The sequence below is a fragment of the Microcaecilia unicolor genome, chromosome 6 (genome assembly GCF_901765095.1).
Source record: "Microcaecilia unicolor chromosome 6, aMicUni1.1, whole genome shotgun sequence".
Classification (NCBI taxonomy): domain Eukaryota; kingdom Metazoa; phylum Chordata; class Amphibia; order Gymnophiona; family Siphonopidae; genus Microcaecilia; species Microcaecilia unicolor.
The window spans coordinates 190,726,986-190,751,131 of record NC_044036.1 but is presented as its reverse complement, the minus strand read 5'-3'; the positions used below and the strand labels follow the sequence as shown (position 1 = coordinate 190,751,131).

General features: G+C 43.3%; 1 protein-coding gene across 3 annotated transcripts in view; it reads left to right on the top strand.

The window, feature by feature from the left end:
• FANCD2 (FA complementation group D2) overlaps positions 1 to 24,146 on the top strand; it is a 763,224-nt gene that overhangs the window by 240,749 nt on the left and 498,329 nt on the right. For all 3 annotated transcript variants that reach the window (XM_030205444.1, XM_030205445.1, XM_030205443.1), the window contains 2 exons: positions 998 to 1,129; positions 22,349 to 22,456. In XM_030205444.1, the coding sequence (XP_030061304.1) occupies positions 998 to 1,129; positions 22,349 to 22,456 (240 nt within the window). The remainder of the gene's footprint in view (positions 1 to 997; positions 1,130 to 22,348; positions 22,457 to 24,146) is intronic.

The window sequence follows — 24,146 nt, the reverse complement described above, 5'->3', positions numbered from 1 at the left end:
TTTGATTTGTTCAGTTCTGGTAAAGTTCATTAGTGACAAAGTATCTAAGCATTCAAGTTTAGAGCGTTCGGTTTTGTTCAGTTCTGGTATAAAGAAATCTGTTCTGTAAAAGAAATCTGAATAAACTATAAGCTCTCATTGAGGGATTGTCTAAATCTTACAAGTATATAAGTAATTTTACATATCCCTGATAATGTTATGGTGTGCTATATTAACCCCATCCACTGTGAATATGTTCATACTCCCTTATCCTTCTTGGCCTTTGCTTATCAGATTTGTTCTCTTTAATATTAAAATATTACTTTGTATTATTTCTCATACCTTTTAAGCTATTTTATAAAATGTCTGTGCATCCAGTTTCTCCTTCTTGGGCAGCCAGCTTTGGAATGCTCTACCAAGATCTATCCGAACAATCAACGACTACTTACCCTTTAGAAAACTGTTGAAAGCTCATTTCTTTAAGCAAGCCTACTCTAATGACCCAACTTAATCTTATTAGCCTACACTCCAAATCTGTCCTGACACTGATACCGACCTCTTCATTGGTTATACCTACCCCACCTCCCCATTCTCCCTTTACTCATCCCAACCTCTTCTTCTCCATCTCTCCTTTACCATATCCCTCCTTACCCCATTTCCTCCAACCTATCCTATCCTGTTTACCTTCCCTTATCCTAATCATACATTATTAAGCTTCACCATTACTATGTTTTATTACAGTTTGAAATTTTTCTCTCCTTATAAGACTTTATATTTCATATTACTATGTAAGCCGCATTGAACCTGCAATGTGTGGGAAAGCATGGGGTACAAATGTAATAAATAAATAAAGGAAGGACTTTTGGGTTTGCACTACAAGTAGTTGTTTGTAGGAACCAGTCCCTTTTTCTAAGAAGCTTTTGATTTAAAAAAAAAAAGGTTTCTAAGGCTAAGGAGATAGCAAGTTGCTTGAGGTTATAAGGAGTTTTGGTATGACTTTGCTTTCATCTTTTTACAGGAAGTTGTGGCTGCACTGGTGACACATGTCTGTAGTGGTTATACTGCAGAAGTTGACATGTCTTTGGATGTGCTGATGGACTTGGTCTCTCTGCACCCAACCACAGTAGCCTTATATGCTGTGTTTGTCAAGGTATGATTGGACAGTCCATAATTCAAATCAGAAAAGTTCCATGAATCCAGTAAATAAAATAAGGGCCTGATTTTCAAAAGGGTTTATCCGAGCAGGAGAGGCTCCTGCCTGGTTACACCCCGCTGAGCAACCTGACACTTTATATTCAGCGGCACTTAATCAGTTATTGTCGCTTAATATTGCAGCTAACTGGACATCTCCTAATTAGTTTAGGCGTGGGCTAGGAGCGGAGCACCTGTTTAGTCCACTAACCGGCTAAGTGACCACATAAAATTAGGACAGTAAATAATATTGGCTGTCCTAATTTTATGTACTAAAATTATCAGAGCACTGTTCTGAATATCAGCCAGTGCCTGGTTAACTTCCAGGTAACTGCTAATACCCAGATATTGAATGCCAGAAGCCAGACATTTTCCGACATTGAATATCCGGAGTCAGGTCAGCCTGCAGCTCTGAGCAGCTCTGACACTGCATGCCACTATGGGCTGAATATTGGGTGGTATGAATTTTCCCATTCATTGTACAGAGAGGCCATATCTTATCCTGTGTCTATTTAATTCTCTCTTTCCTTTGCATCTACTACCCAATCTTATCTTAATTTTTTGGGGCTAGATTTCTATATAGAATGTCCTTCTGCACAGGTCTCTTGATTGGGGAATTTGTGTGGCAGTGATTAACTGGCTAACATTGATGGATTGTTGATTTTATGCCATTCAGCCCCATTGAGGTTTATTTTGTTCATGAGATACTGCAATGAGCTGTATTCTATGTAAACTGCTTTTTTGTCCCTTAAGATGAAAGGCGATACATCAAGAAAAATAAACATTAAACAAAAACTTGGAATATGTTACAACCTCCTGTTAAAAAAAAAGTAGTTCGTGCCTCTCTATAGAATGCAAAACTATGACGTAGTTTTTCTGGTCTGTAGCAATTGGTCATTCCATAGCACTACTGTTGTCCACTTTCATGTTGCATGTTGATTCTGTTTGCTACAGTGTCGTGGAAATGTTTGCATGTTGCCATTAGACTGCTTTTACATACTACTGAGGCTCATTTAAAAAAATTTTTTTTAATTGTTACATTTGTATCCCACATTTTCCCCACCTATTTGTAGGCTCAATGTGGCTTACATAGTACCAGAGAGCCGTTTGCAGACTCCAGTGTGAACCAATACAAAGTGATGATGTGGTACGATAAAGTTCATGTGGCACAGCCACATTAGGGAATCATAGAACGGAAGAGTTGTGATTATGTCCATTACGTGCTTTAGTTTGGTTGTGTTGCAGAGATCAGACATTTAAGTAGGATCGGTAGGGTATGCCTTTTTAAACAGGATAGTTTTGAGTGATTTCCGGAAGTTTAGGTGGTCGTATGTCGCTTTCAAGGTTTTTGGTAATGCGTTCCACAGTTGTGTGCTTATGTAGGAAAAACTGGATGCATAAGTTGATTTGTATTTAAGTCCTTTGCAGTTTGGGTAGTGTAGGTTTAGATAAGTTCGTGTTGATTCGAATGTGTTTCTAATTGGTAAGTCGATCAAGTCTGTCATATATTTCAGGGCTTCGCCGTAGATAATTTTGTGAACCATGGTGCAGATTTTGAAGGCGATGCGTTCTTTGATTGGGAGCCAGTGTAGTTTTTCGTGGAGGGGTTTTGCGCTTTCAAATCGCATTTTGCCAAATATAAGCCTAGCTGCCGTGTTTTGAGCGGTCTGAAGTTTCTTTAAGGTTTGTTCTTTGCATCCCGCATAAATTCCATTGCAGTAGTCTAAGTGGCTTAGTACCATCGATTGTATCAAGCTGTAAAATGTTTCCCTCGAGAAGAATTGTTTCACGTGTTTGAGTTTCCACATTGAGTGGAACATTTTCTTTGTCATGGATGCCACTTGGCTCTCTTGTGTTAAGTTATGGTCCATTATAACGCCGAGGATTTTCAAGCTGTCTGAGATAGGAAGGGTGTGATTTGGGGTGTTCATACCTGTTGGGTTGTCCGCGCTGTATTGGGATGAGAGGATGAGACAATGTGTTTTTTCTTTATTCAGTTTTAGTTGAAATGCATTTGCCCATAAGTCCATGATGCTCAGGCTGAGATTGATTTCGTTGGTGATTTCTGTCAGTTTGGTTTTGTAAGGAATGTATATTGTGACATCATCTGCATATATGAAATGGTTAAGGCCTTGGTTGGATAAGGACTTGGCAAGTGGGGTCATCATTAAGTTGAATAGGATCGGTGATAGCGGTGATCCATGTGGTACTCCACAGTCTGCTTTCCACTGTGATAATATGTTTGAATTTGATTTTACTTGATATGTTCTTGTGGTTAAGCATGTTTCCACCAATCCCGAACTTGTCTAGTAATCTTATTAATATATTATGGTTTACCATGTCGAATTGGAGGAGAAGGATGTTTTTGCTATTTCCTGCTTGAATTTGGCTAGAAGAGTGAGTAATACTGTTTAAGTGCTTTGGAGGGGCGAAAACCTGATTGTGATTTGTGTAATATTGAGAATTTGTTTATGTAATCTGTAAATTGTGTGGTTACTGTGCTTTCCATCAGTTTGACCACCAACGGGATAGCTGCTACTGGACGGTAGTTAGTGATTTCGTTTTTTTTTTTTCTTGGTATCTTTTGGTATTGGGGTAAGTAGGATGTTGCCATTTTCCTTATGGAAGAGGCCTTGCTTAATCATGTAATTAAGGTGGGATGTGAGGTCTGCTATGAAGCGGTCAGGGGCAGATTTCATTAAGTAGCTGGGACAGGTATCTAGTTTACAGTGAGTGTTAGAAAACCTACTAAATCGCCTGGGTAACTGTTTCTACAGTGAGGAGGGCCAGGTCCGGTCTGACGGGTATTCTCCAGTGGTTGGGTCCAACTCATTAAGGAAGTTTTCAATGTCAGTGTTGTTCTGAGGTAGCATGTTGCGTAGGTTTACAATTTTTTCATTGACATACTTTGCAAGTTTATCTGCAGATGGGATGTCTATTCGTGGTAGTGACCAGGTTGGTATCTAGGTGTCACGTTTCCCGTGCCTACCTGCGCTCCCGGGGTGGGGAGCGATGGTCGACGGGCCTCGCGGCGTCCAGGGCTGCGGGGACGGACCTCTGGGGAAGCCGGCGCTGCCGCGGGTCGGGCCGAGCCCGGCGACCTGCTGGAACAAACGCGGGCCCCAGAAAGTGGATCGTTGCGCCGGCCAAGATGGCGGCTTCGGCGCCGACGATTCCCTTGCCCTGGGCGGATCGGTGCGGAGGCTTCTCCCACAACACGCCGGATTGGCGCACCAGGACTCAGACTCCGCCTGGAGGGCGGGCCGGCCAATCCTCAAGCCCCATCATCTTCCGGGTCCGGGTTGGTTGGTGCTCCTCCCGACGAGGGGGCGGAACGGCGCAATATTTAAACATGGGAGCCAGAAGACTCAGTGCTTCCGTTTCGTATATCAGAAGCCTGCACAGTGGGATTGTACGGAGTGCTAGCCGCCCTTGCTAGCTACCTTTCAGAGACTGTGCAACTTATCCTTACGGAGTGCTAGCCGCCCTTGCTAGCTACCTTTCAGAGACTGTGCTACTTATCCTTACGGAGTGCTAGCCGCCCTTGCTAGCTACCTTTCAGAGACTGTGCTACTTATCCTTACGGAGTGCTAGCCGCCCTTGCTAGCTACCTTTCAGAGACTGTGCTACTTATCCTTACGGAGGGCTAGCCGCCCTTGCTAGCTACCTTTCAGAGACTGAGCGTCCTAGACGGTGTTACTGACTACCAGCCAGGTCAGCCGTCACCCCGCGGTTCCAGCAGTCCTGCTGGCTGCCTGCAGCTGGGGGCATAACCCTTGGTGAACGGCGGCCGCCGCGGGTGAAGATTCGGGGTGCACGGCTGTCCTCTAAGGACCTGCGGGGCCTTAGGGAACCTAAGGGCTCACCAATCACAGAAACAGGACACTAGGAGTTTGTTCACGAGTTGGTATAATTTCTTTGTGTCTTTGTAATCTGTCCCTATTTTGGCTTTATAGTATAATCTTTTGGTCTGTGTTATTGCGTATTTGTATTTTCTTTGTGTTTGTTTTCATGTGTTGAGTGCATGTTCATCTTTTGTTTTACTCCACGCTTGTTCGAGTTTCCTAGTTTGTTTTTAGCTTTTTCAGTTCATTATTGAACCGTGGTGTTGAGTTATGCTTGCGTGATGTTCTTGATTTTAAGGGTGCAGTTTCATCTAGTATGCTTTTGCATCTTTTATCCCATTCTGTGAGGTAGAATATAGAGTCTGTTTGTACTGTCCATTCATTATTGTATATCAGTTGCCAGAATGTATTCGTGTCTACTTGACCTCTTTTGCTGTAGGATGTGTGTTCTTGTGTTCATTGTTAGCCCTTCTTCTGCCAATGTAAGGATAAGTTTAGTTTGTAGTGGTCGGTCCAGGGTATTTCTCTCCATTTAGTATCTGTTATTGTTAGGTTCTGGTCTGTTGAAAGTTTGTGTGAGATAAGATCAAGTGTGTGCCCTTTGACGTGGGTTGCTTGCATTTGTGGCCATTTAAGATCCCATAGACTGAGGAATTCCTTACATTTTCGTGCGTTGATAGAGTTCGGGTCTTCTAAGTGAAGGTTGATGTCTCCTAGTACTAGTATATTGAAGTTGGTTACACATGTGTTTGAAATGAAGTCCATGAAGTTAGTTTGGCCTTCGTTCCATTTACCTGGATGTCTTTAAAACAAGACACAATTCAGATGATCGCGTAGGGTTTTATTGAGGATTTTGATTGAGGCTATTTCAAGTTGAGGTGTTATGGACTCGGCAGTGGTTACGGTTGTAAAGTGGGATCGGTAGATTAGTGCTATGCCTCCGCCTCTCTTTACTTTTCTGGTTCAGTGTGTGATTTTGTATCCTGGGGGACACAGGTCTAGGATTATAGGTTCCTTTTGGTCATGGATCCAAGTTTCATTGAGGAAGAGCAGGTCAAGGTTTTCTGACTTGATCCAGTCTGTTAGTATTTCTGTTTTATTTACAGCGGATCTGGCGTTTATGTAGCCCACTTGGATTGTTTGGAATGGGTCTTCTGTATTTGATGTTGTGTGGACTTTTATTAGTTCTCGTTTCTTTGTTAAGGTGAGTTTGTTTGGGCCCTTCTTTCCCTTCTGATGTGGTTGTTCGCTTGTAAGTGTTCTTCCTTTGTTTACGTTATTGTCAGTTTGATGAGGGTGTGGTGTATTTGATCAGTGTATGATGATTGTGTTGTATGGGTATGATGTTGCTATCTGCGAGTGAGGTGGTTAGTGTTAGGTGGATTAGTGTTAAGAAGTAGATTATTAGGAGTAGTTTGAGGGTATTCATTATGGTGTATATTCCCTGTGGTTACTATTAAGACCGTGTTCTGATGACTGGATGTGTGATGGGCTTTGTTCTTTGATGTGGGATCTGGTGTTCTGGGTTTTTGTGTTAGTTTAGCTTGCCTTTCAGCTGTTGAGATCAGTATTGGGTCCGGTTTCAATGATAAGTTAGTGAGCAGGGGAGGGTAACTTCGAATTAGAGAATTGTACGGGGACAGAAATGCGACCCACCCCCGCCCATCCCCGCCGGAATCAAACCCGTCCCCGCTCATCCCCGGTGCCGGAAATGGTATTCGAAGCTGACAAGTCAGAGAAACTTAATGAATTCTTTGTAAACCTGGAGGATGTAATTAGGCAGTTCTACAAACTGAAGAGTAGCAAATCTCCTGGACCGGATGGCATTCATCCCAGAGTACTGATAGAACTGAAAAATGAGCTTGTGGACCTATTGTTAAAAATATCTAATTTATCCTGTCGTATAGCAATTCTTAAGATGAATGTCTTACCACGAATCTTATACTTATTCCAGGTGCTGCCTGTAATGATGCCCAGGCGATTTCTTGCTTCTTTGCAAGACAGAATTGTGCGTTTCGTCTGGGCAGGAAAACATCCTAGGCTGTCCCGTACCCTACTATATCAAGGGAGACATCGGGGAGGCCTGGCGGTCCCGAATGTCTTCTGGTACTATCGGGCGGCCCAAGGAAAGGTAGCTTTGGAATGGTACCAGGGATATCCGGATAGACAATGGGTGCATTTGGAGCAACACTCTGCGGGGGCGACACCGTTGGGAGCACTTATGTGGCTACCAAAGCCATTTCGCAAACTAGGCGAGAGCGTGTGTCCCTCGGTGGAGGTTACCCTTCACTACTGGGATAAATTGTTTCCGGGGGGCAGGTGTACTTTGACACATTTGGCCCCTATAGCTCACAACCCGTTATTCTTGCCTGGGTCGACGGACGGGTCCGTCATGAGGTGGTACGGGGAAGGGCTGCGAACATGGGACCAGCTATTTGATGGAGACACTCTCCTTGAATTTGGAGAGCTGCAGTCACGATACCCTGGGGTGCTGAGAGACGATTTTGCATACTACCAATTAGCTCACTTCCTCCGTACTAAGGCAGTTACTACGGTAATTAAGCGGACCAAAGGCTACCTGGAGGAGATATGTGAAATGTTAACCACTTCTAGGGGCTTGATAGGCACACTTTACAAATATATCACTGCGCAGAACCCTGTGTACGAATACCATAGGAGGGGATGGGAGAGGGAATTGGGGGTGACACTGGATGTGCCGGAGTGGGAGAGAATAGAACGTGAAGTGACAAAGGTCTCCATACACGTCCCGCTAAAGGAAAATGCTATGAAGGTGCTATACAGGTGGTACCTTACTCCTGATCGCCTCCAGCGCATATACCCAAACATATCAGGTCTCTGCTGGAGGGGGTGTGGTATGAGGGGGACTGGGGCATCTCTGGTGGAGTTGTTACAAAGTGAGAGCTTTCTGGAAGGCGGTTCAAAACAGGCTGCAGAGCTGGTTACAAACACCCATTCCATGGGCTTCGACAGTGTTTCTTTTTGCTGCAAAAGTAGAGGGCATGCCGGCTGCGCAGCATAAACTGCTGAGGCAGGTGGTATGTGTCACCCGAGTGACAATCGCCCAGCACTGGAAACGACAGGGGGTCCCTTCGGTTAAGAGATGGCACAATAAACTGAAACGTGTATGAGATGGAAAGACTCTTGGCAGTCAGGAGACATCAAACGCACAAGTGGCATGACATATGGCAGTTTTTTGTTAATGCAGCAGGTAATGTTTAGAGCAGGCACATACGAGAAGTGTGAGTGGCACATAGTGAGACAGTTGTGTAGGTCGGGGAAATAGATGGGGGTGGGAGGGATTGGGCAGGATTTAGCAATAGAGGGGGGCTGTTGATAAGATGGGGGATAGGGGGGGGAAAAATTTTTTTTCAATAAAAAGTTGAAGTTTCTACAGTTTATATTTAATTGTTGTACTGTGGCAGTAAATTGCACTACCTGGTTTTCATCTTGTCTGGACTACATTGTAAACGTGCCAGTGTAGAGCGATAAATATTGTATGTTGTCTAATGAGAATTTTCAATAAAAGACTTCTTACAAAAAAAAAAAAAAATCTAATTTATCCTTAAAATTGAGTGTGGTACCGGAAGATTGAAGGGTGGCCAATGTAACACCAGTTTTTTAAAAAGGTTACAGAGGAAATCCGGGAAAGTGTAGACCGGTGAATCTGATGTTGGTGCCGGGCAAAATGGTAGACACTATTTTAAGAACAAAATTACAGAGCATAATCAAAAGCATGGATTAATGAGACAAAGTCAACATGGATTTAGTGAAGGGAAATCTTGCCTCACCAATCTACTACATTTCTTTGAAGGGGTGAACAAACATGTGGATAAAGGGGAGCCAGTTGATATTGTGTTTCTGGATTTTCAGAAGGCATTTGACAAAGTACCTCATGAAAGGCTACAGAGGACATTGGAGAGTGATGGGATAGGAGGTAGTGTTCTATTGTGGATTAAAAACTGGTTAAAAGCTAGAAAACAGAGAGTAGGGTTAAATGGTCAGTATTCTCAATGGAGAAGGGTAGTTAGTGGGGTTCCCCAGGGGTCTGTGCTGGGATCGCTGCTTTTTAACATATTTATAAATGACCTAGAGATGGGAGTAACTAGTGACGTAATTAAATTTGCTGATGACACAAAGTTATTCAAAGTGGTTAAATCGCGGGAGGATTGTGAAAAATTACAAGAGGACCTTATGAGACTGGGAGACTGGGCGTCTAAATGGCAGATGACTTTTAATGTGAGCAAGTGCAAAGTGATGCATGTGGGAAAGAGGAACCCGAATTACAGCTACGTGATGCAAGGTTCCACGTTAGGAGTCACGGACCAAGAAAGGAATCTAGGTGTCGTCGTTGATGATACGTTGAAACCTTCTGCTCAGTGTGCTGCTGTGGCTAAGAAAGCAAATAGAATGTTAGGTATTATTAGGAAAGGAATGGAAAACAAAAATTAGAATGAGAATTTCTGAGAGAAGAGGACATTTCTCTGGTAAGTGAATGCTACTTTGCTTTGTGCTTTGGGAAGTTAAAGATTGTGGTTTAAAGGAGGAATTGTAGGTTAGTGTTAGGCAAAATAAAAATATAAAAAGAACATTTTAACAACTAATCTCCTTAGTCTTTTCCACTTAGTTTTAAAAGCTTTGTACCACAGCATTAACAGATAGAATCTAACAGGCACTGCAGGATCTAGTTTAGTCTTTCCACCCCTAGGACAACTCTTCATTTATAGTCAGTTATTATAATTAGGGTAACAAGCAAGGAGTGCTCTTACAGAGTTTTAAATACATTTCATTACCATCTGAGAAGGAAACACTAAATAAATCATACAATATACTATATAATCTAAAAGACACTTTTATATTAGGCTAATATCCTTAATACTGTAGCAAGTTTTAAATTATTGAAAACCTCTAAGATGGAGTCAGCAGTCCAGCAGCGAGAGGGATGCTAACCAGTCTTTTGCATTGAGTGTCACATGTATGAATATCTGCCAGTTGGTGAGATGTCATATGTGTCTGCCCGATGTAAAGAGCTGCTAGCTCTGAGAGAACGTGTCCGTTCTGTTGAGGCTAGAATAGCAGACTTGGTGGAGCTGAGGGAGACAGAGAGGTACATAGAGGAGACCTACAGGGATGTTGTAGAGAAGTCCCACCTCCAGTCTGGTAGCCCTTGTGCTACCTTGGAGGAGGGAGGTCTCCTAAAAGGAGAGTATCACCCTGGTGAAGTAGGAAGTACTCTTGTAGCCAGGACCTGCCCACCAGGGGATGTACTATCCTCTCACACCGAGGAAATGTCTCCAAGTGCTGCCCCGGAGGGAAAGGTTAGGACAGCCGTTGTAGTTGGTGACTCGATCATTAGGCATATAGATAGCTGGGTGGCTGATGGACGTGAGGATCGCCTGGTGACTTGCCTGCCTGGAGCGAAGGTGGCGGACCTCACACGTCTACTTGATAGGATTTTAGATAGTGCTGGGGAGGAGTTGGCTGTCTTGGTACATGTGGGTACCAATGACATAGGAAAATGTGGGAGAGAGGTTTTGGAAACCAAATTTAGGCTGTTAAGTAGAAACCTCAAATCCAGATCCTCTAGGGTAGCATTTTCTGAAATGCTACCTGTTCCACGTGCAGGGCCCAAGAGACAGGCAGAGCTCCGGAGTCTCAATGCGTGGATGAGACGATGGTGCAGGGAGGATGGTTTTAGATTTGTTAGGAACTGGGCAACATTCTGGGGAAGGGGGAGCCTATTCCGAAAGGATGGGCTCCACCTTAACCAGGGTGGGACCAGGCTGCTGGCATTGGCATTTAAAAAGGAGATAGAGCAGCTTTTAAACTAGAAATGGGGGGAAGGCCGACAGTTGCTCAAAAGCGCATAGTTCAGGATAAGGTATCTTGCAAGGATACCTCACAAACAGGGAAGATAGGGTTTCTGGACAGTGAGGTTGCACAACAGAACCTGGTAGGCCAGGTGCCCTTAAATACAACTAAAGATCAGACAAAAGATGGCAAATCAATAGTGTCAAGTACTAAGCATCATGCAAATAGGAACAACAAACATACTCTGAAATGTCTATATGCAAATGCTAGGAGTCTAAGAAATAAGATGGGAGAGTTGCAATATATTGCACTAAATGAAAAATTGGATATAATAGGCATTACTGAGACCTGGTGGAAGGAGGATAACCAGTGGGACACTGTCATACCGGGGTACAAAGTATATCGTAGTGACAGGGTGGACCGGACAGGATGAGCAGGTAGACGCAGAAATGATAAAAGAAATCAGAGATGCAAACAAAATGGGCAATGTGATAATAATGGGTGACTTCAATTATCCAAATATGGACTGGGTAAATGTAACATCGGGACACGCTACAGAGATACAATTCCTTGATGAAATCAAGGACAGCTTTATGGAGCAACTGGTGCAGGAGCCGACGAGAGAAGGAAAAATTCTAGACTTGGTCTGGTGAGGGACGTTATGGTACTGGGGCCGCTTGATAACAGTGATCATAATATGATTAGTTTTGATATCAACCTTGAAGTAACTATACACAGGAAGTCAAATACGTTAGCGTTTAACTTTAAAAAAGGAGACTATGATAAAATGAGAAGAATGGTTAAACAAAAACGTAGGGGGCAACTGAGAGGATAAAAACTGTACAACAGGCATGGACGCTGTTCAAAAATACCATCCTGGAGGCCCAGGCCAAACATATTCCGCAAATTAGAAAAGAAAGACGGAAGTCCAAAAGACAGCCGGCGTGGTTGAAAAGTGAGGTGAAGGAAGCTTCACATCCACCTGTTCCACTCCACTCATTATTTTATATACCTCTATCATGTCTCCCCTCAGCCGTCTCTTCTTCAAGCTGAAAAGCCCTAGCCTCCTTAGTCTTTCTTCATAGGGAAGTCGTCCCATCCCCACTATCATTTTAGTTGCCCTTCGCTGCACCTTTTCCAATTCTACTATATCTTTCTTGAGATGCGGCGACCAGAATTGAACACAATACTGAAGGTGTGGTCGCACCATGGAGCGATACGATGGCATTATAACATCCTCACCTCTGTTTTCCATACCTTTCCTAATACTACTACTACTTACCATTTATAAAGCGCTACCAGGGTTACGCAGCGCTGTACAATTTAACACAGAGGACAGTCACTGCTCGAAGGAGCTTACAATCTAAAGGACAAAAAAGTGCAGTCAATGAAATTGGGGCAGTCTAAATTTCCTGAATAGATGAATAATGGTAAGGTGCTGAAAGCGACATTGAAGAGGTGGGCTTTGAGCAAGGATTTGAAGATGGGCAGGGAGGGGTCTTGGCGTATGGGCTCAGGGAGTTTATACCAAGCATAGGGTGAGGCGAGGCAGGAAGGGCGGAGCCTGGAGTTGGCGGTGGTGGAGAAGGGTACTGAGAGGAGGGATTTGTCCTGTGAGCGGAGGTTATGGGTAGGAGCGTAAGGGGAGATGAGGGTAGAGAGGTAATGAGGGGCTGCATATTGAGTGCATTTGTAGGTTAATAAGAGAAGCTTGAATTGTATGTGGTACCTGATCGGAAGCCAGTGAAGTGACTTGAGGAGAGGGTGAGCATATCAGTCTAGGCGGAAGATAAGATGCGCAGCAAAGTTCTGAATGGATTGAAGGGGGGGATAGATGGTTAAGTGGGAGGCCAGTGAAGAGTAGGTTGCAGTAGTCAAGGTGAGAGGTAATGAGAGTGGATGAGAGTATGGGTGGTATGCTCAGAGAGGAAAGGGCGAATTTTGCTGATGTTATAGAGAAAGAAGCGACAGGTCTTGGCTGTCTGCTGGATATGCGCAGAGGAGAGGGAGGAGTCGAAGATGACTCCGAGGTTGCGGGCAGATGAGATGGGGAGGATGAGGGTGTTATCGACTGAAATAGAGAGTGGAGGGAGAGGAGAAGTGGGTTTGGGTGGAAAGACCATGAGTTCGGTCTTGGCCATGTTCAGTTTCAGGTGGCGGTTGGACATCCAGGCAGCAATGTCAGATAAGCAGGCCGATACTTTGGCCTGGGTTTCCGCAGTGATGTCAGGTGTGGAGAGGTAAAGCTGGGTGTCGTCAGCATAAAGATGATATTGGAAACCATGAGATGAGATCAGCGAGCCCAGGGAAGAGGTGTAGATTGAGAAAAGAAGGGGTCCAAGGACAGATCTCTGAGCAACACCAACAGAGAGCGGGATGGGGGTAGAGGAAGATCCATGAGAATGTACTCTGAAGGTACGGTGGGAGAGATGAGAACCAGGAGAGGACAGAGCCCTGGAATCCAAATGAGGATAGTGCGGCAAGGAGTAGATTATGATTGATAGTGTCAAAAGCGGCGGATAGGTCAAGGAGGATGAGGATGGAGTAGTGACGTTTGGATTTTGCAAGGAACAGGTCATTACAGACTTTAGTGAGTGCCGTTTTCGAGTGTAGAGGGCGAAAACCGGATTGCAGCGGATCGAGGATGGCATGAGAGGAGAGAAAATCAAGGCAGCGGCTGTGAACGGCGTTCAAGTATCTTGGAGAGGAAGGGTAGGAGGGAGATGGGGCGGTAGTTGGAAGGGCAGGTAGGGTCTAGTGATGGTTTTTTGAGGAGTGGTGTGACTACAGCATGTTTGAAGGTGTCAGGGACAGTTGCAGTGGAGAGAGAGAGGTTGAGGATATGACAGATGGGGGGGGGGGGTGACAGTAGGAGAGATGGTGTTTAGTAAATTGTTGTGGATGGGATCAGAGGAACAGGTGGTGCATTTTGAGGAGGAGCGAAGGTCGGCGGTTTCCACCTCGGTGATATCAGGAAAAGAGGAGAAGGAGGCCTGGGTTGGTTGGTTGAGGGAGTGGGTTAAAGGGTGAAGAGGAGGAGGTGGCTTCGTAGTGAATTCGAGGTTGATCTTCTGCACTTTGTCGTGGAAGTAGTCAGCTAGTGATTGTGGAGAGTGAGGGGGGGGGGGGAGCGGAGGGCACTTTGAGGAGGGAGTTGAAGGTGGCGAAGAGACGACGAGGGTTGGAGCCGAGAGAATTAGTCAATTGGGTGTAATAGTCCTGTTTGGTAAGGAATAGGGAGGACTGGAAGGAGGATAGCATGAATTTGTAATGAATGAAGTCGGTATGGGTGCGAGATTTCCTCCAGAGGCGTTCAGCAGATCGGGCACAGTAGCAAAGGTATCGGATGCAAGGTGTCATTCTATTCGCTTTCCTAGCCACAGCAGCACACTGAGCAGAAGGTTTCAGTGTATTATCGACGACGACACCCAGATCCCTTTCTTGGTCCGTAACTCCTATAGTCTTCTTTGAACCTTTTCTAATTCCACTATATCTTTTGAGATACGGTGACCAGAATTGCTCTCAATACTCCAGATGTTTTGTGGCACCATGGAAATTATAGAGGCATCATTATTCTTGGTCTTATTTACCATCCTTTTCGTAATCTAGCATTCCATTTGTTTTTTTGGCCTCCACAACCACCACCACCACCACACACTGCGCAGGAGATTTCATTGTATTGTCTACAATAACAACTAGATCTTTTTCTTGGGTGCTGACTCCCAAGGTAGACTCTAGCATCAGGTAAATGATTTGGATTATTCGTCCCAATGTGCATCATTTTGCTTTTGTCCACATTAAATTTTATCTGCCATTTGGATGCCCAGTCTTTCAGTTTCCTAAGGGCTTCCTGCAATTTTTCAGAGTCCGCCTGTGTTTTGACAACTTTTGATTAGTTTTATGTCATCTGTAAATTTAATCACCTCACTTGTTCGATTTCCAAATCATTTTTAAATATGTTAAATTGCTACCAGTGCCAGAACAGATCCCTGCTGCACTCCACTGTTCATCCTCTTCCATTGAGAAAAATGGCCATTAAACCCTACCATCTGTTTTCTGTCCAGTAACCAATTTCCAAACCATAACAGAACATTGCCTTCTATACCATGACTCTTTTTAAAATTTTCCTCAGGAGTCTCTCATGAGGAACGTTGTGAAAAGTGTTCTGAAAATCTAGATACTACATTAACAGGCTCACCTTTATTGATATGGTTATTCACTCCTTCAAAGAAATGAAGCAAATTGTTGAGGCAATACTTCCCTTGGCTGAATCCATGCTGACTTTATTCCATTAACCATGTTTGTCTGTGTGTTCCATAATTTTGTTCTTTATAATTGCCTAGCACTGAAGTCAGGCTCACTGGTCTGTAATTTCCTGGATCACTCTGGAACCCTTTTTAAAAATTGGCATTATATTGGTCACTCTCCAATCTTCAGGTACTAAGGATGATTTTATTGACAGGTTACAGATCATTATCAGCAGACCAGCAATTTCATGTTTTGTTCTTTCATTACCCTAGAATGCATGCCTTCTGTTCTGATCTGGGTGATTTACTGCTCTTCTGCATCCTCACCCTTGAAAACCATTTCTGGTACGGGTAGATCTCTTGCATCTTCTTCCGTAAAGACAGAAGCAAAGAATTCATTCAGTCTCTCCGCTATGGCCTTGTCCTCTGAGTGCCCTTTTCACTCCTTTCTGATCTAACGGTGCTGCAGATTCCCTTACAGTCTTTCTGCTTCTGATGTAACTGTAACTGAATAAGTTGTTACTGTGAGTTTTTGCCTCTGTGGCAAATTTCTCTTCATATTCTTTTAGCCGCCTTTGCATTTAACTTGCCAGTACTTATATCGCTTCTTCTTTTCTTCGTTTGGGTCTATTTTCCATTTTTTGAAGAATGTTATTTTGGTTCTAATAGCTTCTTTCACTTCAGCTTTTAACCATGCTGGCTGTCATTTGCTATTCTTTCCACCTTTGTCTGGGTTTCCATGGTGGTATTTTTAAATAACATCCATGCTTTATTTAAAGTGCTAACTTTTGCAGCCGATGCTTTTAGCTTCTTTTTAACCATTTTCCTCATTTTATCATAGTCACCCTGTATTAGGCTGTGTATTTTGGTTTACTATTCGCTAAACAACTTATGAAATTTTATAAAATATTATAGAAATAATTTACAGGAATTAGAGAGAAAAGTCTTTTAATAACTGACTGACCATCACAGCATCAGATATCAGTTGTAAAGTTATAACAAAACTTACAAAATCTAAAAGCCGGTGGGGGGAAGAGGGGTTGGTGGTTGGGAGGCGAAGATAGTGGTGGGCAGACTTATACGGTCTGTGCCAGAGCCGGTGGTGGGAGGCGGGGCTGGTGGTTGGGAGGAGGGGATAGTGCTGGGCAGACTTATACGGTCTGTGCCCTGAAAAAGACAGGTACAAATCAAGGTAAGGTATGCACATGAGTTTATCTTGTTGGGCGGTATGGGTGGTATGCCATTGGGCGGTAAGAGTTTGTTCCTCGTACAAAGGTCACAGAACAGAGAGAAAGCAGAGAAAAAAAAGAATGAATGAAAGAATGATTCTTAGATATAGAGAAATAGTTTCTACCGGGGGGGGAGGGGGGGGGAGGATATGAAACTCTCCTGCCATCCTGACTATTTCAGAATTCCTTTGTCTGCAGTGTGGTTTTATAGGCTTTGGTGAGCATCCACCTCTCCTCTACCCTGGACCAATCATAGGTGCTACATATGGGCTGGAGACATGTAATTGGGACTTTCATATGTGCTTGAAGCTTGCAATTGGTCCTTGCTACACCTCTTTCCAGTAAATTACTTTTGTAACAGGATATACCAGGTATCTGAGTTGCCAGTTGCCTTAGCAACATTTTCACCATCAGAGCATGTGACCAGCCAGAAATTCCTTCATGTGGCTGATAGGAAAAGAGAGATGGGGGATGGGAAATAGTGCAGTATACCTGAAGTAAAACTTTATAGCTTATAGCTAAAATTATAGACAACCCTTGTGAAAATTAAATGCAGCTACAGTATATTTACTTAGGGACTTCACTCCAAATATTAGCTCAAAGTTGATAATGTTATCACCATTTCCCAGCGGACCCATATCTGTTACTGTGGTGATCAGTCACAATTGCTGTGTCTCAGGTAGAGAACAGGGAAAGAGGGGAAGTATAAAAATGACAAGTAATGGTAATTTAGCACTCTGGGATTAGTTATGTCATAAATTTCCCCCTCACAGTTCCAAACTCATTACAGTCAAAAATAATCACAGAAAGAAAAGGACACAAGGCTCAGATATAGGAAAAATAGAAAAACTGATTTAGTAGATATATTGGCAGCAATAATAGCAATGTAAAATCAGAGACACTTCTCTTATGCAGGGTTACCCAAAATTATGGTAGAACCTTGAATTTATGCACCTGTCAGGGTAGAGCAAAGATAACACACACTAGTTTTAGTCCTAGAACTTAAAGGATTTCTGACTCCCCAAATCACTGAGAGAGAGAAACAAATACAACCTGATTTGATGACAGACATGTTGTAGGAGGAGGCAGGTAGGCTGTAGGATCTCTCCAGGCTCAAGAACAACAGCTGGATTGGCAGATGGTCTCTCTCCCAGGATGGTCAGACATCAGCTAGGGGCTGGTCAGCAAATAGTAGCTCTTCTTATGCAGGCTGGCTGGTCACTAGTTTAACTAGCCATCATTTTGTTGCTGACTTGGCTGGCTGACCGAATTCTCGTGTAAACTATACTGACAACAGCGATATCCAGCGTTTTTTTTTTAAGCCCTTCTTATATCTTTTCCTCAGGATTTGAAGTCATGATACCTAAACCTGTGGTTTTCTAATGTTATGTTTTTGGGGCCCAAAGACCCAACTTTAGATGCCGTAGCTGTTTTTCTCTTGACCTTGATGTAAACAAAGTTGTTCAGTTATTTTTCGCTTTGTTAGCCTTGATATGTCAGCATTGTGCTTTGAGCCCTGTTCCGTGGATGAGCTTCTGCGTGAGAACTGACCTTTGTCATTTAGGGCCTGTTTTGTCCCTATATTACCTCTCGTACTATGCTCTGCATTCCACTAAAGACTAGATCTAAAATATCTCCCCTTCTTTTCATTTTCTGGACCAGTTTTTCCAAGAAGCAGTCTTTTATTACTTCTAGGAATTTTACCTCCCGAATGCTCCCTGATGTAACATTTATAGAGTCGATGCTGATGTAGTTAAAATTGAAATCGCCCATTATTATAATGTTGCCTAATTTGCCAGTTTTCCTAATTTCTGTAAGCATTTCTTCATCTGTCTAACATATAGAAACATAGTAGATGATGGCAGATAAAGACCTTTACGGTCCATCCAGTCTGCCCATCAAGATAAACTCATTACATATGGTATGTGATACTTCATATGTATACCAGATCTGGATTTATCCTTGTCATTTTCAGGACATAGACTGTAGAAGTCTGCCCAGCACTGTCCTTATTCTAAAATTTCTGAAGTCAATGTCAAAGGCCCTGAACAGCTTCGCTCCATCCCATCCAAATCTAATTCGGCCACGATCAGGGTACAGACCTTAGAAGCCTGCCCAGTACTGGCTTTGCTTCCTGATCTCTGCTAAGCTTCTTTAGACCATTCCTTCTAAACAGGATTCCTTTATGTTTATCCCACGCTTTTTTGAATTCTGTTAATGTTTTCATTTCTCACCACCTCCCGTGGGAGGGCATTCCAGGTTCCACCTCTCAATGAAAAAATACTTCCTGACATTCCTGAGTCTGCTCTCTTTCAACCTAAATTCATGTTCTCGTGTTCTAGCGCCTTCCCTTCTCCGGAAAAGGTTTGTTTGTGGATTAATACCTTTCAAATATTTGAATGTCTGTATGATATCACCCCTGTTTCTCCTTTCCTCCAGGGTATACATTTTCAGGTCAGTATGTCTCTCCTAGTATGTCCTGCAACGCAAATTCCATACCATTTTCGTTGCTTTTCTCTGAACTGCTTCGTCTCTTTACATCCTTAGTAAGATACGGCATCCAAAACTGAATACAGTGCTCCAAGTGGGGGCTCACTAATGATATGTAGAGGGACATCAACACCCCCTTTCTTCTTCTGGTCATACCCCTCTACACAGCATAGCATCCTTCTAGTGATGGCCACCACCTTGTCACGCTGTTCATCACCTTCAGATCCTTGGACATCACCACCCCAAGGTCCCCCTCCTGAGCCGAGCTTACCAATCTCTCCCTTCCTCTCTGGTATATCTCCTTTGTATTTCTGCACCCCAAGTGCATCACTCTATTGGCTATATTCATGTCATTTGCAAAAAGGCAAACTTTTTCTTCTAACCCTTCAGCAATATCTCTCACAAATATATTAAACAGAATCGGCCCCAGCACTGACACCTGAGGCACTCCACTACTCACCTTCTTTTCTCCCAAACAGATTCCATTTACCACCACCCTCTGCCACCTATCGGTCAACCAGTTTCCAATCCAGTTCACCACTTTGGGTCCTAAGTTCAGTCCTCTCAGCTTATTCATGAGTCTTCTGTGAGGGACAGTATCAAAGGCTTTGCTGAAATCCAAGTAGATTACATCTAGAGCGCGTCTTTCATCCAATTCTTCGGTCACCCAGTTGAGGAAGTCAATTTATTATATCTAATTATACTTACTATTCAATTTTACAGATCCTTATGCAGGATAATTGATGTTTATCCATCCCTTTATCCACACAGGTTAGTAGTTTCCTTAAGTGGTCTATTCACAGTCATCAGTTTCTCATGCAAAATATACTTCGTTTGAAGTTACTTTTTACTGTCACTGCCATTATTTATATCTTTTTACATGTTTTATGATTAGCATATATATACATAATTTTATTGTTATTTCTTAAGTGTTACTCATAAAGGTATAACTTTTATTGTTTTTTTTAATTGTTATTTACAAATGTATATTTGTTTTTAGACTTCTGATGCAGGCCTAGTGGCTGAAACACAACATTGTGTCAAGTCCTTTATTAATAAACATTTTTCACTCAAGATTGTGTCCCTCCAGTTTCTGGTTGCTGTTGTCAATCTCCCACTTCTTCTCTACAGTCCGCTAGGACAGGACAAACAGACAGATGAAGAAATGCTTACAGAAATTAGGAAACTGACAAATTGGCCAACAGTATACTAAAGGTGATCTTATCTTTAACGTATAGCGCAACCCTCCTTCAGTTTGATACTCTTATCATTGTGATCTAATTTGTATTCTGTTAACACAGTGTCCCATTGATAGTCCTCCTTCCACTCTGAGATGCCTATTATGTCTATCTCTTGTGCTATATACTCCAACTCTCCCATCTTATTTTTTCAGCCTCTAGCATTTCTATACGGACATTTTAAATTGTGGTGTTTTCCTGCATCTACAAGCTGCTTAGAAGTTGACTGGGATAATTTGCATCCTTTACTCTGCTCTCCCCTTAAACACACCATTGTTGAAACCTCTCTTTTGGGATTCTCTAAATGTCCTTTTTTCATTAGTATCTTTCAAGAATACTCCTTTCTGAACCATGCACTCCTGGGCAACTGTCTGCTTCCCCTTCCCCCATTTTAGTTTAAAAGCTGCTCTATTTCCTCTTTAAATGTTAGTGCCAGCATCCTGTTTCCATCCTGGTTAAGATGGAGTTCATGCTTTTGGAATAGGCTCCCCCTTGCCCAGAACGTTGTCCAGTTCCTAAGAAATCTAAATCCCTCATCCCTTATGTCTAATGATATAGCTCTTGATAGGGCAGGGCTGCGGAAGAGAGGCTACTCTGGGTGAATGATATCCACCCTTTTAAGCTCTAGGTGCAGATTTTAGCTCTGGCATGTTACAGGGGCTTTGTACAGGATAGAGTGTTAGCCTTCCATCTGAATGTAAGATTTCTAAGGATTGTCAAGCTTCTGAGGCCTCCTGGATGTGAGGAGTGTTGCTTTGATTTCAGTTGAACTTATCAGCATTGGTTCAGGCTCCATTTGACTCCCCTCAAGAATTCCATTCAAGAATACTATTTTTGGTAGCTCTGTTAGGATTTGAGTTGAAGGCCTTGTCTTGTCAGGAGCTGTTCCTGATGATGTCAAAGGAAAAAGTGGTGATTTTGGCTAGTTACCTCCTCTCTGCCAAAGGTGGTATTCTCATTTCATGTTAATCAGGCGATAGAAGATGAGGAGGACAAATGTTTTGCATAGGTTGGCAGTGCTTTCTTGGAATGAGAAGTTTCATTGGTTGGATCATTTAGTTTGGAGGTCCTAGAAAGAGGGAAGCAGCCCCAAAAGTGACAGTGATGGCATATATCGTGTTTGGCTGCATTGATCCCTCTGTTTCAAAAACACATTCTTCAAAGGGGCAAGCAATCTCACGGGCAGAACATAATCTTGTTCCACCAAAGTGACTATATAGTCATCATTGCATTCCTTTGTAAGACATGATGCCTGGATGCTCTGGCTCATCAGGATGTGGAGTTTGGAGCCAAGGGTATTGAGGACCAGATTGTCTGATTCTTGCCTGCAGGGAATGCAGCTTTGATATTTCCCACATGTTGGAAGTAGTCTAGAGGGACATTAAAGAAGGTAAAGTTTGATCTTTTCTATAATTTCCTTTCCTTTTAGTCCTTCCATACCAGGTCAGAACTGGCCCAGAGCAAGGTGCTGTATTTTTGTCAGTACACTTGTATGTGGAGGAACTACATAAGAACATAAGAAATAGCCATAGTGGGTCAGACCAATGGTGCATCAAGCCCAGTATCTTGTTTCCAACAGTGGCTAATCCTGTTTACAAGTACCTGGCAGAAATCCAAATTAGTAGCAACATTCCATGCTTCCTATCCCAGGGCAAGCAGTGTCTTCGCCATGTATATCTTAATCAGTTTTTTTCATCTGTGCCTTGATTTCTTGGCAGCTTAACGCTGTTGTAAGTTCTTTCCTGGTTGATTTGCAGATGTTGTTCGGTAGTTCGGTTCCTGTGGGTAATTTTGCATTGTTAGAAAAAATACTTGCTTGTCGAGGGGCTACACAGGATGCTTATAGGGTTTCAAATCAGTTCTTCTCACTCTCCTTTTTCTGGTAAGAGTGTACATGCTTAAAAATTTGGATTGGTTTGGAGAGTCTAAAGGAAAGAAAATTAGCAGGTAAGATCTAATTTCATCTTTATAATGAGAGTTGGTGAGGAGTTGAGGAGTGGCCTAGTGGTTGGTGCGGTGGGTTGCAGACTTGAGGAACTGGGTTCGATTCCCATTGCTACCTAATTGTCGGCAATGGGTTGAGATCCTCTGCAGCTCCATTTGACCCTGGAAAAGTCACATAGCCCTCCATTGCCTCAGGTACTACTTAGATTGTGAGCCCATTTGAGACGTGTCAGTACCTGTAAGAGACTGTAAACAGGTCTAGGTCTGTATAATGTTTAATATATCTGATTTCTCTCTAGATTTTTCCATCACTCTAATTTGTTGTGTTTAATTGGGATGGTGTTTTTCTCTTTCAGGGAATTCTAGACTATATGGAAAACCTTAACCCTCAGCAGATTCGCAAAGTGTTTTGCATCCTTAGTAGACTTGCATTCAACAAGGGTCATGAAGGCAGCCATATCCAGGTATGGGGATGAGGGAGGCTGCAGATAGTATATCAGTAGAATTCTACTCTGCCTAGACTTCTCTTCTTCCTTTTGTTCTCTTTTTACTTATAATTTTTTTTTTGACTTTGACATTTAAATGGATAATCATTGGCCAGCTTGGTGGCTCAGTGGTAGTGCTGTGTTTGGTTTAATGAATCAGGAAAAAATAAAATAGAATTGGTAAATGATTTGTTTTAAGAAAATAATCTGAGTTTTGGGGTAGTAAAAAAAATCCTTATTACGTAAGGCAGATAACATACAGACATTTTAGAAAGAGATCCTCGGCCATCTTCTGACACAAATCGGAAGATGGGGCGATCTCCTGAACCCGGCCAAATCGGTAGAATCGGAAGCCGATTTTGGCCGGGTTCAACTGCTTTCCATCGCGGAGCCGGCGAAACATCAAGGGGGCGTGTCGGTAGGGTAGTGGGGGCGGGACTGGGGCATGCTCATGAGATGGCCAGCTTTGCCCAATAATGAAAAAAAAAAAACGTCCAGCCTTGCAGAGCATTTCGCCGGCTGTATTTGGTCCCTTTTTTTTCACGACCAAGCTTCAAAAAGGAGCCCCAACTCACCAAATGACCACCGGAGGGAAGTGGGGGTGACATCCCCTTACTCTCCCAGTGGTCACCAACCCCCTCCCACCCACCCCCCTCAAAAATGAAAAAACATTTTTTCACCAGCCTCTATGCCAGCTTGAAATGTCATACCCAGTTCCATGACAGCAGTATGCAGGTCCCTGGAGCAGTTTTTAGTGGGTGCAGTGCACTTCAGACAGGTGGACCAAGGCCCCCCCCCTACCTGTTACACTTGTGGTGGTAAATGGGAGCCCTCCAAAACCCACTGTACCCACATGTAGGTGCCCCCCTTCACCCATAAGGGCTATGGTAATGGTGAAGAGTTGTAGGGAGTGGGTTTTGGGGGGGGGATTTGGGGGGCTCAGCACCCAAGGTAAGACAGCTATGCACCTGGGAGCTTTTTTTTTTTTTATTTAATTTTAGAAGTGCCCCCTAGGGTGCCCGATTGGTGTCCTGGCATGTGAGGGGAACCAGTGCACTACAAATGCTGGCTCCTCCCACGACCAAATGCCTTGGATTTCGCCGGGTTTGAGATCACTGGCATTATTTTCCATTATGGCCAAAAACCGATGCCGGCCATCTCAAACCCGGCGAAATCTGACATTTGGCCAGGCCCAACCGTATTAGTGAAGAAAAAGATGGCCGGCCATCTTTTTCGAAAATACGGTTGGCTCCACCCACTTGCGGCGCCGGCCCCGAAGATGGCCGACCAGCTATTTCGCCAGCGCTGTTCGATTATGCCCCTCATAGTAACATAGTAAGTGACAGCAAAGACCATCCAGTCTGCCCAACCATCACATTCATTATCAATTCAAGATTTAAATCAACAATGAACATGATATTATTTACTTGATCATGGTCTTTCTTTGGTGTTTCTGGGACATAGACCATAGAAGCCCACCCAGCTGTATACTTATGTTCCAACTACTGGAGTTGCTGTCAAAGCCCGTTCCAGCTTATCCAAATCTGTCTTATCATTTGCGGGACTAAGACTGTAAAAGTCTGTGTTGCACTGTCATTACATTCCAAACCACTGGAGTTTCCATCGAAGCTCTCTCTAGCCCATCCTAAACCGAGTTGCCATATGCGGG